Source organism: Chenopodium album, chromosome 22 (assembly GCF_948465745.1).
Source record: "Chenopodium album chromosome 22, dcCheAlbu1.1, whole genome shotgun sequence".
NCBI lineage: Eukaryota > Viridiplantae > Streptophyta > Magnoliopsida > Caryophyllales > Amaranthaceae > Chenopodium > Chenopodium album.
Window position 1 is genome coordinate 3,404,199 of NC_137855.1, and position 12,880 is coordinate 3,417,078.

General features: G+C 36.3%; 2 protein-coding genes and 1 pseudogene across 3 annotated transcripts; 2 read left to right on the plus strand and 1 right to left on the minus strand.

Annotated features, from left to right (window-relative positions):
• Positions 1–628: 628 nt before the first annotated feature.
• LOC145606231 (protein NUCLEAR FUSION DEFECTIVE 4-like) lies at positions 629–2,314 on the plus strand. Its single transcript, XM_081662268.1, has one exon. The coding sequence runs from the start codon at positions 629–631 to the stop codon at positions 2,312–2,314; it is 1,686 nt and encodes a 561-aa protein (XP_081518394.1).
• Positions 2,315–3,252: 938 nt separating this feature from the next.
• Positions 3,253–5,906, minus strand: LOC145604681 (putative wall-associated receptor kinase-like 16). The gene is made up of 3 exons (XM_081660594.1): positions 5,018–5,906; positions 4,808–4,924; positions 3,253–4,579 (listed from the first exon to the last, which is right to left on the minus strand). The coding sequence occupies exons 1-3, from the start codon at positions 5,814–5,816 to the stop codon at positions 3,399–3,401; spliced, it is 2,097 nt and encodes a 698-aa protein (XP_081516720.1). The 5' UTR covers positions 5,817–5,906; the 3' UTR covers positions 3,253–3,398.
• A 1,782-nt stretch (positions 5,907–7,688) lies between these two features.
• LOC145604683 (wall-associated receptor kinase-like 2) lies at positions 7,689–12,852 on the plus strand (annotated as a pseudogene). The gene is made up of 4 exons (XR_014104951.1): positions 7,689–7,816; positions 8,668–10,882; positions 11,115–11,231; positions 11,465–12,852. The product of XR_014104951.1 is annotated as a wall-associated receptor kinase-like 2 (transcript).
• Positions 12,853–12,880: the final 28 nt, after the last annotated feature.

Here is a 12,880-nt window from a genome sequence, read left to right on the forward strand (position 1 = left end):
CTAAACTATAAACTCCAACAAACTTACGGTTAAATAGGGGCATTTTTTCATTACAATGAGTTGTGATTATGCAAATTTTTCATAACACATTATTTTTAAGATTCAGAGTTCATGAATATGTTATGAGCCAATCAAATTATATTTTTAGGCTTGAAATCACACCTAACATCAAACTCCTCTTGCAATCTTAACTACATAGATCTCATGCAAATGTGATTTTGACATTTTACCAGGAATTTGGCAAGAGCCGTGTATAGCTTTCAATCTGGCCAAACTCCCAAATTCCTTTCATTTGTACAGATGTACTGCTAGCTAACTCCTGTATGTAATTAATTTCTGTCAATAACACAGATTATACATCAGTTTTGAGTTTATCATTCAAAATGGTAAAGAGCTTGTCACTTTCATGAACTTGGAAAAGTGATTAGCAAAATCCGTGTTTCAAACTTATTTTTCTTCTTGATTTTGTGGCAGTCGTTGTTCTGCAGGCCTCCTAGCAGTGACATGTTATTGTTAAACTGATCTTTCGAGTCCCACTTTTATATAAGGGTGCTCTGAGCACCCAACTTTCATCCCTTCAAGCGAGTTTAGTTAGAAACTTCCTGTCTGTCTAGGCACTCAAAACACTATGGCATTCTCTATTAGTCGCTTTGGATCACAATTGATCCTTGGAAGATGGTTCATGGTCTTCGGGTCTATCCTGATCATGACCGTGTCAGGTACAGGCTATATGTTTGGCCTCTATTCAAATGACATAAAATCCTCAATGGGTTATGACCAAGACACACTAAATCTTCTTAGCTTCTTCAAGGATTTGGGGTCTAATGTGGGGGTGTTATCAGGCCTCATCAACGAGATCACCCCACCTTGGGTGGTCCTGTTTATTGGAGCCCTGATGAACTTTGGCTACTTCATGATTTGGCTTGCTGTCACCGGCCATCTCAAGCGAGTTCCTGTATGGCAAATGTGTCTATACATTTGCATAGGAGCCGACTCACAAGCCTTTGCCAACACGGGTGCTCTGGTAACTTGTGTCAAGAACTTCCCTGAAAGCCGAGGAATTGTGCTAGGACTTTTGAAGGGCTATGTAGGTTTAAGTAGTGCAATCCTTACACAACTTTACCATGCCTTTTATGGTAATAACTCTAAAGACCTTATTTTGTTCATCTCTTGGCTTCCTGCAGTTGTTTCCATAATTTTTCTTCGAACTATAAGAGTTATGAAGGCGGATCAAGATCGACAACAAAATGAGGTTAAGGTCTTCTATAATCTGCTCTATATATCACTCTCACTTGCAGGGTTTCTAATGGTCTTGATTATAGTGCAAAATAGTCTCTTGTTCACTAGGGCCGGATACTATGCAAGCGCCTTGGTTGTTATTTTTCTTGTCTTTCTACCCCTTGTAATTTTTGCAAGAGAAGAGTACTCCTACCTTGCAAGCCAAAGCAAAAGAATTGATTCAACTCTTGAAGTTGTTGCTGAACAAAGAGAAGAACAACCGCGAATAGAGCCCTCAAATGATGACCCAAAGGACAACCAAGGTACTTGCCTAACCAACATATTCAAGCCACCAAATAGAGGAGAAGACTACACCATACTCCAAGCCCTCTTTAGTATTGACATGTTCATCCTTTTTGTGGCTTCCATTTGTGGTCTAGGTGGGACCCTAACCATGATTGATAATTTGGGCCAAATAGGGAGTTCTTTAGGCTATCCAACTCGAAGCATAAACACATTTGTCTCGCTAGTGAGCATATGGAACTACCTAGGTCGAGTTACTTCTGGATTTTCATCTGAAATATTTCTGAAAAAATACAAGTTTCCAAGACCCATGATGATGAGTCTAGTCCTACTTGTCTCTTGTGTGGGTCACCTCCTTATCGCTTTTGCGGTCCCTAACTCACTCTATATAGCATCGGTGATCATTGGGTTTTGCTTTGGGGCTCAGTGGCCATTGGTTTATGCTATCATATCGGAGATTTTTGGGCTCAAGTACTACGCCACACTCTACAACTTTGGGTCCGTGGCTAGCCCAATTGGGTCGTATATTTTCAATGTGGTGGTCACAGGCAAACTTTATGATAGAGAGGCTTTGAAACAATTGAATGACAAGGGGTTGGAAAGAAAATTAGGGGAAGATTTGGACTGTATTGGTGCAAACTGTTTCAAGGTCTCTTTTTTTATTATTAGTGGTACCACATTGTTTGGATGTTTGGTTTCACTTATATTGGTTCTTAGGACTTGGAAATTTTATAAAGGTGAAATTTACCAAAAGTTTAGAGTAGACACGCCTATTGTTGTAAGAAATAATTGAGTTTTGCCTCCTAATAAAGAGAAAAAGAGAGTAGTCTAACCGATTCTTAGATTGAAACTATTTTAAAATTGAAACTTTTTTTATTCCGAAATAATCAACACAATATCATCAATTAGTTTTGAATGTCAACGCCCAAGACATATAACATCCGCCCTTTAATATCTTATCCGTTTTGACATTTATACTATTTTGGGCTTACTTTAATTATTTGTAAGCTTAGAGTAATACTGTAAAAAATAAAGGGTTAATTTCGGCACCACCGGAACAGTGGAACACAAAGGAGTGAGTCACTCTCACACACTTCATATCGCCACCACCGCAACAGCTGCAACCTCTCTGAAATTCCGGCCAAATCCAAACTTTCTCGAGATTGATCGAATTTAGAGTCACTCGCTCTTTGGTACATGCTTCTTTTACTTTGTTTCACTGCTTATCTTTCCCTCCTCTCTCTTCTTGCAGCGTCGCAACTTTGAATTTTTTTATTTTCTTTCTAATTTTGTGAATTTAAACTGAAAGATTGATGATTTAATTAAGAACTGAAAGATTGAATAATTAATTGACAATTAAGGATTTGGGTATTTGATTAATGTATTGCATTTGGGCATTTCTTACAAACCAATAATTTATGATCTTGGGAATGATTGAATTTGATTCATTTGTATTGGGTTTTCCAGCAGTCTAGGTGTATTGATACTCCGTATATTTTAATTACAAATTGAAGTTTAATGTTAAGATTTGGCTTCGTTTAACTATTTGAATTGCTGTAAGTTTCTGGTTGTGTATTGATTGATACTAACATCTCTTTCATTGAAGGCAATCTCTTGAAAAGGGTTTAACATCTATTTTTTCCTTCAATTTTAGAAAAACCTGTTTTAGATTTGGTGGGTTAAGTAAGATTTGATTGTTTGGTTTGTTATCAGTCTAATCATTGATGGGTTTTAAGATTAATTTGCTTTTCTAGGTACATCATATTTAGGAGTAGAATAGTGCCCAAAATAAAGAATATGATTGGTAAATTACAATAGATACTAGTAGTACATTGCATGTCAACAGCATCATATATACATCGAAATTGATACACTGCTCATATATGAAGAATCAATGCATCTTCTTCCTGAGAAGAGAATGTGCTTGAGGTGAACGGGGCTGTGTCCATCACACTTACATCAGTAACCGCTTGGTTCCATTCAGGGAACGTCTGCTGCATTGAACAAGTTTCATTTCGCGATTGCAGCCCCTCGAGTATTGTAGCAACTTCTTTCATAGTAGGCCTTTTCTTTCCGTTCAAGTTCAAACATTCTTTAGCCAGGTTAGCCATAGCCTCTAGCTCCTCCTGCTTAGCCTCCTTTGAGACGCGAGGATCAAGGATATCAGACAAACGAGAATTCCCTGCCAAAAGAAGAAACTCCGTGGCCAGACTTCTCCATTCTTTAGATTTGTCAGGAGATATTGGCTTCTTGCTTGTCATAAGCTCAACAAGGACTACTCCAAAGCTATAAACATCACTTTTTTCAGTGAATTGGTTGGATTGGAAGTACTCTGGATCCAGATATCCAAATGTCCCTTGAACTTGAGTAGTCAAGTGAGTCTGATCGATCAGTATAGTCCTTGAAGTGCCAAAATCGGAAACCTTTGCTCTGTATTTGTCATCCAAAAGTATATTTGAAGACTTGATATCTCTGTGGTAGATAGGAGCAGACGACGATGAATGAAGGTATGCAATTGCACCTGCTGATTCTGCAGCAATTTGCAAGCGCATTTTCCATGAAACATGAAACTCTTCACTTGGGCTATGGATATGATGAGACAGAGTTCCATTTGGGATGAACTCGTAAACAAGAAGAGGTACTTCGGTTTCCAAACAACACCCTAGAAGTTTAACCACATTTCTGTGGTTAATTTGAGAGAGGATAACTACCTCGTTTATGAAAGGCTCTAATTGACTTTCATCAACTTTTTTGGATTTCTTAACTGCTATAACCCTTCCATCCGTCAGCATACCTTTGTAAACGGTACCTTGGCCACCCTGCCCAAGTATTCTGTTCTCGTTGAAATTATCTGTGGCTACCTCTAACTCGCTGACAGTAAAAACTTTGGTTTTCTCCACAACACAATCATTGTAGCACATTTGTCTTTGTAAAAGCAATCCACCATTTTGTTTGAAGTTCTTAGCTCTTAGTTTTATCTTCTTCCTTCTCTTCAAAATCTGCCACAACCAATAGCAACCTAGAGACGCCAATAATAATCCTATGCCAATACTCAATCCTGCAAACAAAACATTCTGCATATTACCATCTATTTTCTTATCATAAATTCATGTATGAGCAATGATATGCCTTTCTATTTGTTTAATTTTGTCATATGTATCTAGTACTAGTATTAAATTTGAGGTTCAACAATTTCCTTAAGCCTTAAATATTCAAAGTATGTAAGTGCTTATGATAATGAACTAAATGAGATAATGCCATGTGAACAATGAAGTTCAAATGTTACCTAACACAACTCCCAGAAGGTGTGCCCTGCTCTTTTTAGGAATATAACACCCAACATCCATATAATCATCAGAAATGACCAAACAATCACCTTTGCAGCTTGCACAACGTGGCGACTCTGCCAAAAAAAAAAGTATGGTTTTATCAATAAAACCTTCTTGTGGTGGTGGTTGGGGGGGGGGGGGGGGGGGAGTTGGTTAGTCAAACATACCTTGGCATCCATTAGGAAGATAAGGATTACCACCTTGTCGTGGCGGGCAGGTACATGTGTAAACACCATTAGCTTGATGCATGTCACAATTGCCAGAATTGGACTCATTTAAGAATTGATTAGGTAAATAAAAATATTTCCAATCAAGATTAACCGGTACATGACTTCCATTGCTGACTAGAGACAAAAGCGATTGCTGAGGGTTAGACAATTCAAGATTATTCAAGAAATCGCGGCTTGCTACTAAGACATAGCTGCAAGTCCCATTAGTTCGGGTGATGCTCACACCGTAAACACTCAGAGGATAGGGGAGAACAGATAAGCAAATCGATTCCTGGGATGTTGTATTGTCCCTAATTTGACTATTACAAAATGATCCACAACGAGCTACTATATTTTCCCCACCATTGATAAAAGAAGTCCCTACACAATTAACAGGAGCAAAATCATTGTAAATGGAGGAGAAACTATACGGGCTTCCACCCAAATTAGCACTAGTCCACGTTGTATCTTGTGCAGTAGAGTTAACAACGGTTGGAGCATTGATTATCACTTGTGATGAACTTAAGGAAATTTTAAGCACCTGAAGACTAAACTTGGTGAGCATTGGATTTGAAGTGTTACATGTAATTTCATACCATTCATTGTAAAAGCACCTTGAACCAATACCAAATGGATATGGAATAGTAACATTTCCGCACTTATCTGGACAACCAGGTTTTGCCATTGGTGGAGCTGCTTCGACTATTTCTCTTGATAGCCATAGGACGAGTGCCAGTGTTGCAAGCATCATATCCATGGTTGTCACCTTACTACTACCCAATTCACCTATAGCAAATTCTGTGTTTGTGATTTTTTGGTATTAGCAATGAAGCAGGCCTAACTCAAGGGCTAGACATTGAACCAAATAATCTACAAAATTTACAAGATGATAATAGTCAACTATTAAAGGTAATAATTCAGCTTCCTTGGCCCACTTCCTGTCAAAATACACTTAGACACCATTTAGGAAGTAATCAAGGTAGCTGCATAATATTGACTAGAACACTTGATATAGGGGACCAAACTGTTTATACACTTGCTGATAGAATATTCGTCAACCTGGATCACCTCTTAATAGTTAATAAAACTGCCATTGAATGATCAGCAAACATTAAGTCATGAAGTACTTCCAAACCAAACAGATTTATTCAATGCTCTAAAGACATCATATTTTACATCGTATGAAAGAAATTAATTCAACGCTCTAAAGCAATGTTTAATACGGAGTATAAATTTAATAAATTGGTATTAATTAGAAATATATGATAAAATCACGTGTTGATTAATGTATAAGGCGGAGAGAAATATTGATGGAGATCTTCCCGCAACAACCTTTTGGAGCTTGAAGCTCCTACTATACTGACTAACTGAGTCCTACTCCATATCAAGATCTATGGCCCTGTTTGGTAGTAAGCTTATTGGGGGGTATATTAGCTTATTTGACTAACTTTAGCTGATTGACTAGTCAAACAAGCTAATACAAGTGTTTAGTAGTAAGCTTATTGAAAGAGCTTATTCCACTAAATAAGCTCTTTTTGAAAAAGCTCATTTTAGGAGCCTTTTCAATTAGCTTATTCATTAATTATTGTGAAATGACACTTATAACCTCATTTAGTTTAAAATCCTATCTAAACTACCTACCCTACAATTAGCTTATTGGTCATTTTACATACTCAATCACCTTTAAGCTATCAGCTATTTACCAAACACTTTTATAAAATCAGTTAATACAATAAGTTAGTCAAATCAGTTAATAAAATCAGCTAGTCAAAATCAGCTAATTTAATCAGCTTTCAGTTTTCTCCCAAACAGGGTCATGTTTTGGAAGGATTTTCATGGTGCATGGGTGGCAGGGAGATGTAGGAATTTTCTTTTATTGTGCTTTTTGAGTCACAAATGATGTTTTCAAGGCAACACATTAGTAATGCTTTCATTTTTATTTATTTTTTTCTAAATATTTTTTTTTTTTGGGTATCTTTTAACCGTTTCTAGCAAGTTAACACTAAAAAGTTACCTCCGGTAACCGTGTTGGGATCCTCTAGAGTTGAAAATTTGTAGAGTTGTGGAGTTATGAGAGTGGGAGTATTTTAATTTTTTTTTATTTTATTTTACTTTAATTTTTACTTTTTAAATTTATGCATTATAGATATTAGGCATTGATTTTCTTTTAAGGGTCTTGATTTGCTGAAATCTATAGAGTTCAACTCTAAAGGATCCTTACACCCGATAACCATTACAATACCTTATTTGCTTCGCTCTAAATTTCAGTACCTTAGTTGCAAGTAATGCCAAACTACAGTACCTTCTATTATTATTTCTTCCATCCATCAATGTTTTATTTTCACTTTTCCTCTTCAAACAAATTTATTTACGTAGTATTTATTTTTATTTTAAAAAAATACAAATTCTTTTGTAAGATTTTGTTACAAAAGAGTGAAGGACTTCCTTGAAAAAAAAGGGGTTAATTAATTTATTTTTATACTCCGTATTTAGTGTTCCACCCGTTTTACCTTTGTGTAAATTCGGATTCGGAGATCAGTTTTGGTGATTAGGTTTCTAACCCCTTCTAATTATTTGCGGGATAAAAAGGGGTTAATTAGTAATTTAGCGTCCTACCGTACTTCATTGAGTGATTTGAGTCACTCACTCACTCTCAATTGTAGTGACTTCATTTCGTCACCACCGCAAACTCTCTGAAATTCCGGCCAAATTCAAACTTTTTCGAGGTTGATCGAATTCAAAGTCACTCGCTTTTTGGTACATGGTTCTTTTACTTTCTTTCCTTGCTTAAATCCCCCTCCTCTCTCTTCTTGCAGCATCGCAACTTTGAATTATTTTTTTTAAAATTTTCTTTCTAATTTTGTGAATTTTAAATTGAAAGATTGATGAATAAATGATGAATTAATTGACAATGGATTTGGGTATTTGATTAATGTATTGCATTTGGGCATTTCTTACTAACCAATAATTTATGATCTTATATAGTGATGGGAAATTGGGAATGATTAAATTTGATTATTTTGTATTGGGTTTTCCAGCAGTCCTGGTATATTGATTTCAATTACAAATTGAAGTTGAATGTCTGCATTTTCAATGATAAGATTTGGCTTCGTTTAATTGAGTAATCGTATTTGAATTGCTGTAAGTTTCTGGTTGTGTATTTGAATTGCTGTAAGTTTCTGGTTGCTATAATATAATCATCTCTTTCATTTAAGACAATCTCTTGATAAGGGTTTAACATCTATTTTTTCCTTCAATTTTAGGAAAACCTGTTTTAGATTTGGTGGGTTAAGTAAGACTTGATTGTTTGGCTGTTGGGGGTTTGGTTTGTTATCAGTCTAATCACTGATGGGTTTTAAGATTGATTTGCTTTTATAGGTACATCATATTTAGGAGTAGAATGGTGCCCAAATTAAAGAATGTGATTGGTAAATTACGATAGCTACTGGCAAATCCTATGCTGTTCATACTGTAGAGCGGTAATTATATGATCATGCAAGATGAGGTCGATCAAGTTCTGATCATCTGATCCATGAGGTCATTCATGCTTATGATGATTGTACTGCAAAAAAATTGAATTGGTCTAATTGTGCTCATCATGCTTGTAGTGAAATTCGTGCTGGCCTTTTGAGTGGTGATTGTCACTTCAAATGAGAGCTAATTGCGTGGCTATATGAAGTTCTGAGGTCATGAACTATATTGTGTATAGAGTAAGAGAAGAGAGATGAAATCAGATTCGGCCAATCCTTTCTGCTCAGAATCAGCTGCCAAGGATGCAATGGAAGCTGTTTGGGATACATGTTTCATTGATACACGACCCTTCGATAGAGCTCCTTGAGATATGCTAGCTATTTCATAAGTGGGTGATGTTGTAACACTTGCAGCGGGTTACAGAAATTTGTTTACAAGACTTTATCTATAATTATTGAAATACTATTTGATTGTTGCACAGTTTTTTACTTTTTAGTGGATAGGAAGTTCATTACAAAATGGTATATTGTATTGGGGTTGCCCGGATCGGTATGGACATGTATCAAACAACTCTAAATTGGTTAAGCATGATTCTAAACTTTCATCTCTCTTAAAAATTAAAATATAAATGAGAAAAATCTGCAGCTGATGCTTCTTGCAGTCTAGCCTCTTTTCTTACCAAATGGTTATGGCAGATGTGAAGGATAACAAAAGGAACCTGGAGCCAGTCATGATTTGTCTATCCCCAGTTTTCAAGTTGGAAATCAGGTGAAGTTATCCAATTTCGTGCTTGATGTGTGAACATTATGTGTAGAGTTTTTGATGCTTCCTAAGTACATAGCTATTCTTGGCTCTCTGATTTATTTGTATATTGTTTGCGAATATTGCAACATCCTGAAAAATTAACATCCTGAATTGTGTGATATTTCATGGTCTTGTCTGAAATATTTAGTATTACACACTAATACACAGATACACTTACAGAACCTTTGACTTTTCTTGGCTACTATTTTTTGTGAATATGTTTAAGATAATTGAATTATGCACAGTTTGTTAATTTTGGCTGGTAAAATTAGTTGAGCTATTACTAAAATCTACCGTTTAGCTGAATTGAAAAGATTTGTATCATACGATGTTAGGATGTCTTTCTGGAAGATTGTATATCAGTTTGGTTTGGAAGTTTTTCATGACTGTTATGCTTTCTGATAATTCAATGGCGGCTGTATTTAATATTAAGAAGGTGATCCAGGTGGATAAATTTTCCATCTCTCATATAAAAAGCAGTTTGGTCTCCTATATCAAATGTCTTAGTCAATATTATGCAGCTAGCTAACTAAACATCCTAATAGGTTTCTGAGTGTAATTTTGTCAGGAAGTGGGCCAGGGAAGCTGAATTATTAGCTCTAGTAATTTACTATTAGCATCTTGTAAATTTTGTTGATATCTTGGTTCAATGTTTTGCTTTTGAGTTCTACAGGCTTGCTGCATTGCTAATCCAAAAAATCACAAACACAGAATTTGCTATAGGTGTATTGGGTGGTAAGCTGGCAACCATGGATATGATGCTTGCAACACTAGCAGTTGTCCTATGGCTATCAACAGATTTAGTAGCTGCAGCTCCACCAATGGCAAAACCTGGTTGTCCAGATAAGTGCGGAAATGTTACTATTCCATATCCATTTGGTATTGGTTCAAGGTGCTCTTACAATGAATGGTATGAAATTACATGCAACACTTCAAATCCAATTCTTACCAAATTCAATTTTCAGGTGCTAAAAATTTCCTTAATGTTGTCAGAAGTGACAATTAATGCTCCCATGACTGTTAACTGTACTGCACAAGATACAACATGGACGAGTGCTAACTTGGGTGGAAGCCCATATAGTTTCTCCTCCATTTACAATGATTTTGCTCCTGTAAATTGTGCAGGGACTTGTTTTGTCAATGGTGGGGACAAAGTAGTGGCTCTTTGTGGATCAGTTTGTAATAGTCAAATCAGGGACAATTCGACATCCCAGAAATCGATTTGCTTATCTCGTCTTCCCTATCCTCTGAGTGTTTACAGTGTTAACATCACTCAAACTAACGGGACTTGCAGCTATGTCTTATTAGCAAATAGTGATTTCTTGAATAATCTTGAATTGCCTGACCCTCAGCAATCACTTTTTTCCCTTGTCAGCAATGGAAATCATATACCGGTTAATCTTGATTGGGTGTATTATTATTTACCTGATCAATCATCAAATGACTCCAGTTCTGGCAATTGTTATTTGGATCCAGATGATGGTGATTATACATGTAACTGCCCACAAGGTCATGGTGGAAATCCTTATCTTCCTAACGGATGCCAAAGTAAGTTTGAATAACCAACCTCCACCATCCCCCCCCCCCCCCCCCCCCCCCCCCCCCACTTTTTTTTATTATTATTATTATTATTATTATTATTATTATTATTATTATTATTATATATATAATATATATATATATATATATATATATATATATATATATATATATATATATATATATATATATATATATATATATATAGGAACCTTACTGTCAGTATATTTCTTCTGTGCAGAGTCTCCACGATGTGCAAGCTGCAATGGTGACTGTTACATCACTTCTGATGATTATATGGATGTTTGGTGTTATATTCCTAAAAAGAGCAGGGCACACCTTCTGGGAGTTGTGCTAGGTAACATTTGGACTTCATTGTTCACTTGGCTTTATCTCATTTAGTTCAGTTTTCATAAGCAATTACTTAAGATAGTAATAACGCTATTTCAAATGACAAGGTACAAAGGTTAAGGCTTAAGGAAATAGCTGAATCTTAAAATTAATGCTAGATAGAAAGGAATAGGATCACTGCTCAAAATTGAGTTTGTGATAAGAAAATTGATGCTAATAAGCAGAACGTTTTGTTTGCAGGATTGAGTATTGGCATAGGATCATTATTGGTGTCTCTTGGTTGCTATTGGTTGTGGCAGATTTTGAAAAAAAGGAAGAAGATAAAACTAAGAGCTAAGAACTTTAAACAAAATGGTGGTTTGCTTTTACAAAGACAAATGTGCTATAATGATTGTGTTGTGGAGAAAACAAAAGTTTTTACTGTCAGCGAATTAGAGGTAGCCACAGATAATTTCAATGAGAACAGAATACTTGGGCAGGGTGGCCAAGGTACAGTTTACAAAGGTATGCTGACAGATGGAAGGGTTATAGCAGTTAAGAAATCCAAAAAAGTTGATGAAAGCCAATTAGAGCCTTTCATAAACGAGGTAGTTATCCTCTCTCAAATTAACCACAGAAATGTGGTTAAACTTCTAGGGTGCTGTTTGGAAACTGAAGTACCTCTTCTTGTTTACGAGTTCATCCCAAATGGAACACTCTCTCAGCATATCCATAATCCAAGTGAAGAGTTTCATGTTCCTTGGAAAATGCGCTTGCAAATTGCTGCAGAATCAGCAGGTGCAATCGCATACCTTCATTCATCATCGTCTACTCCTATCTACCACAGAGATATCAAGTCTTCAAATATACTTTTGGATGACAAATACAGAGCAAAGGTTTCCGATTTTGGCACTTCAAGGACTATATTGATCGATCAGACTCACTTGACTACTCAAGTTCAAGGGACATTTGGATCCAGAGTACTTCCAATCCAACCAATTCACTGAAAAAAGTGATGTTTATAGCTTTGGAGTAGTCCTTGTTGAGCTATTAACAAGCAAGAAGCCAATATCTCCTGACAAATCTAAAGAATGGAGAAGTCTGGCCACGGAGTTTCTTCTTTTGGCAGGGAATTCTTGTTTGTCTAATATCCTTGATCCTCAGGTCTCAAAGGAGGCTAAGCAGGAGGAGCTAGAGGTTGTGGCTAACCTGGCTAAAGAATGCTTGAACTTGAACGGAAAGCAAAGGCCTACTATGAAAGAAGTTGCTATAGTACTCGAGGGGCTGCAATCGCGAAATGAAACTTCTTCAATACAGCAGACATTCCCTGAATGGAACCAAGCGGTTTCTGATATAAGTTTGATGGACACAGCCCCCTTCAGCTCAAGCACATTCTCTTCACAGGAAGAAGATGCACTGATTCTTCATATATGAGCAGTGTACCACGTACGCCAGTCTTTCGATTTTTATGGAAATTCAGGTTGAAGTTATAGGTTTAGTTATTATGTTTAACCAAGTCGTTTCTATGAGGCAATGTAATTCTTATATAGTTACTCATTTATGATTGAACTCCATTGCAATACTTGGTTTAGCCTTGTAAAGTGCAAAGCATGAACCATACCATATTGTCAGTTTCGTGAATAAGTGGAAAAAATGGGGTTAAATCAATAATCCTAC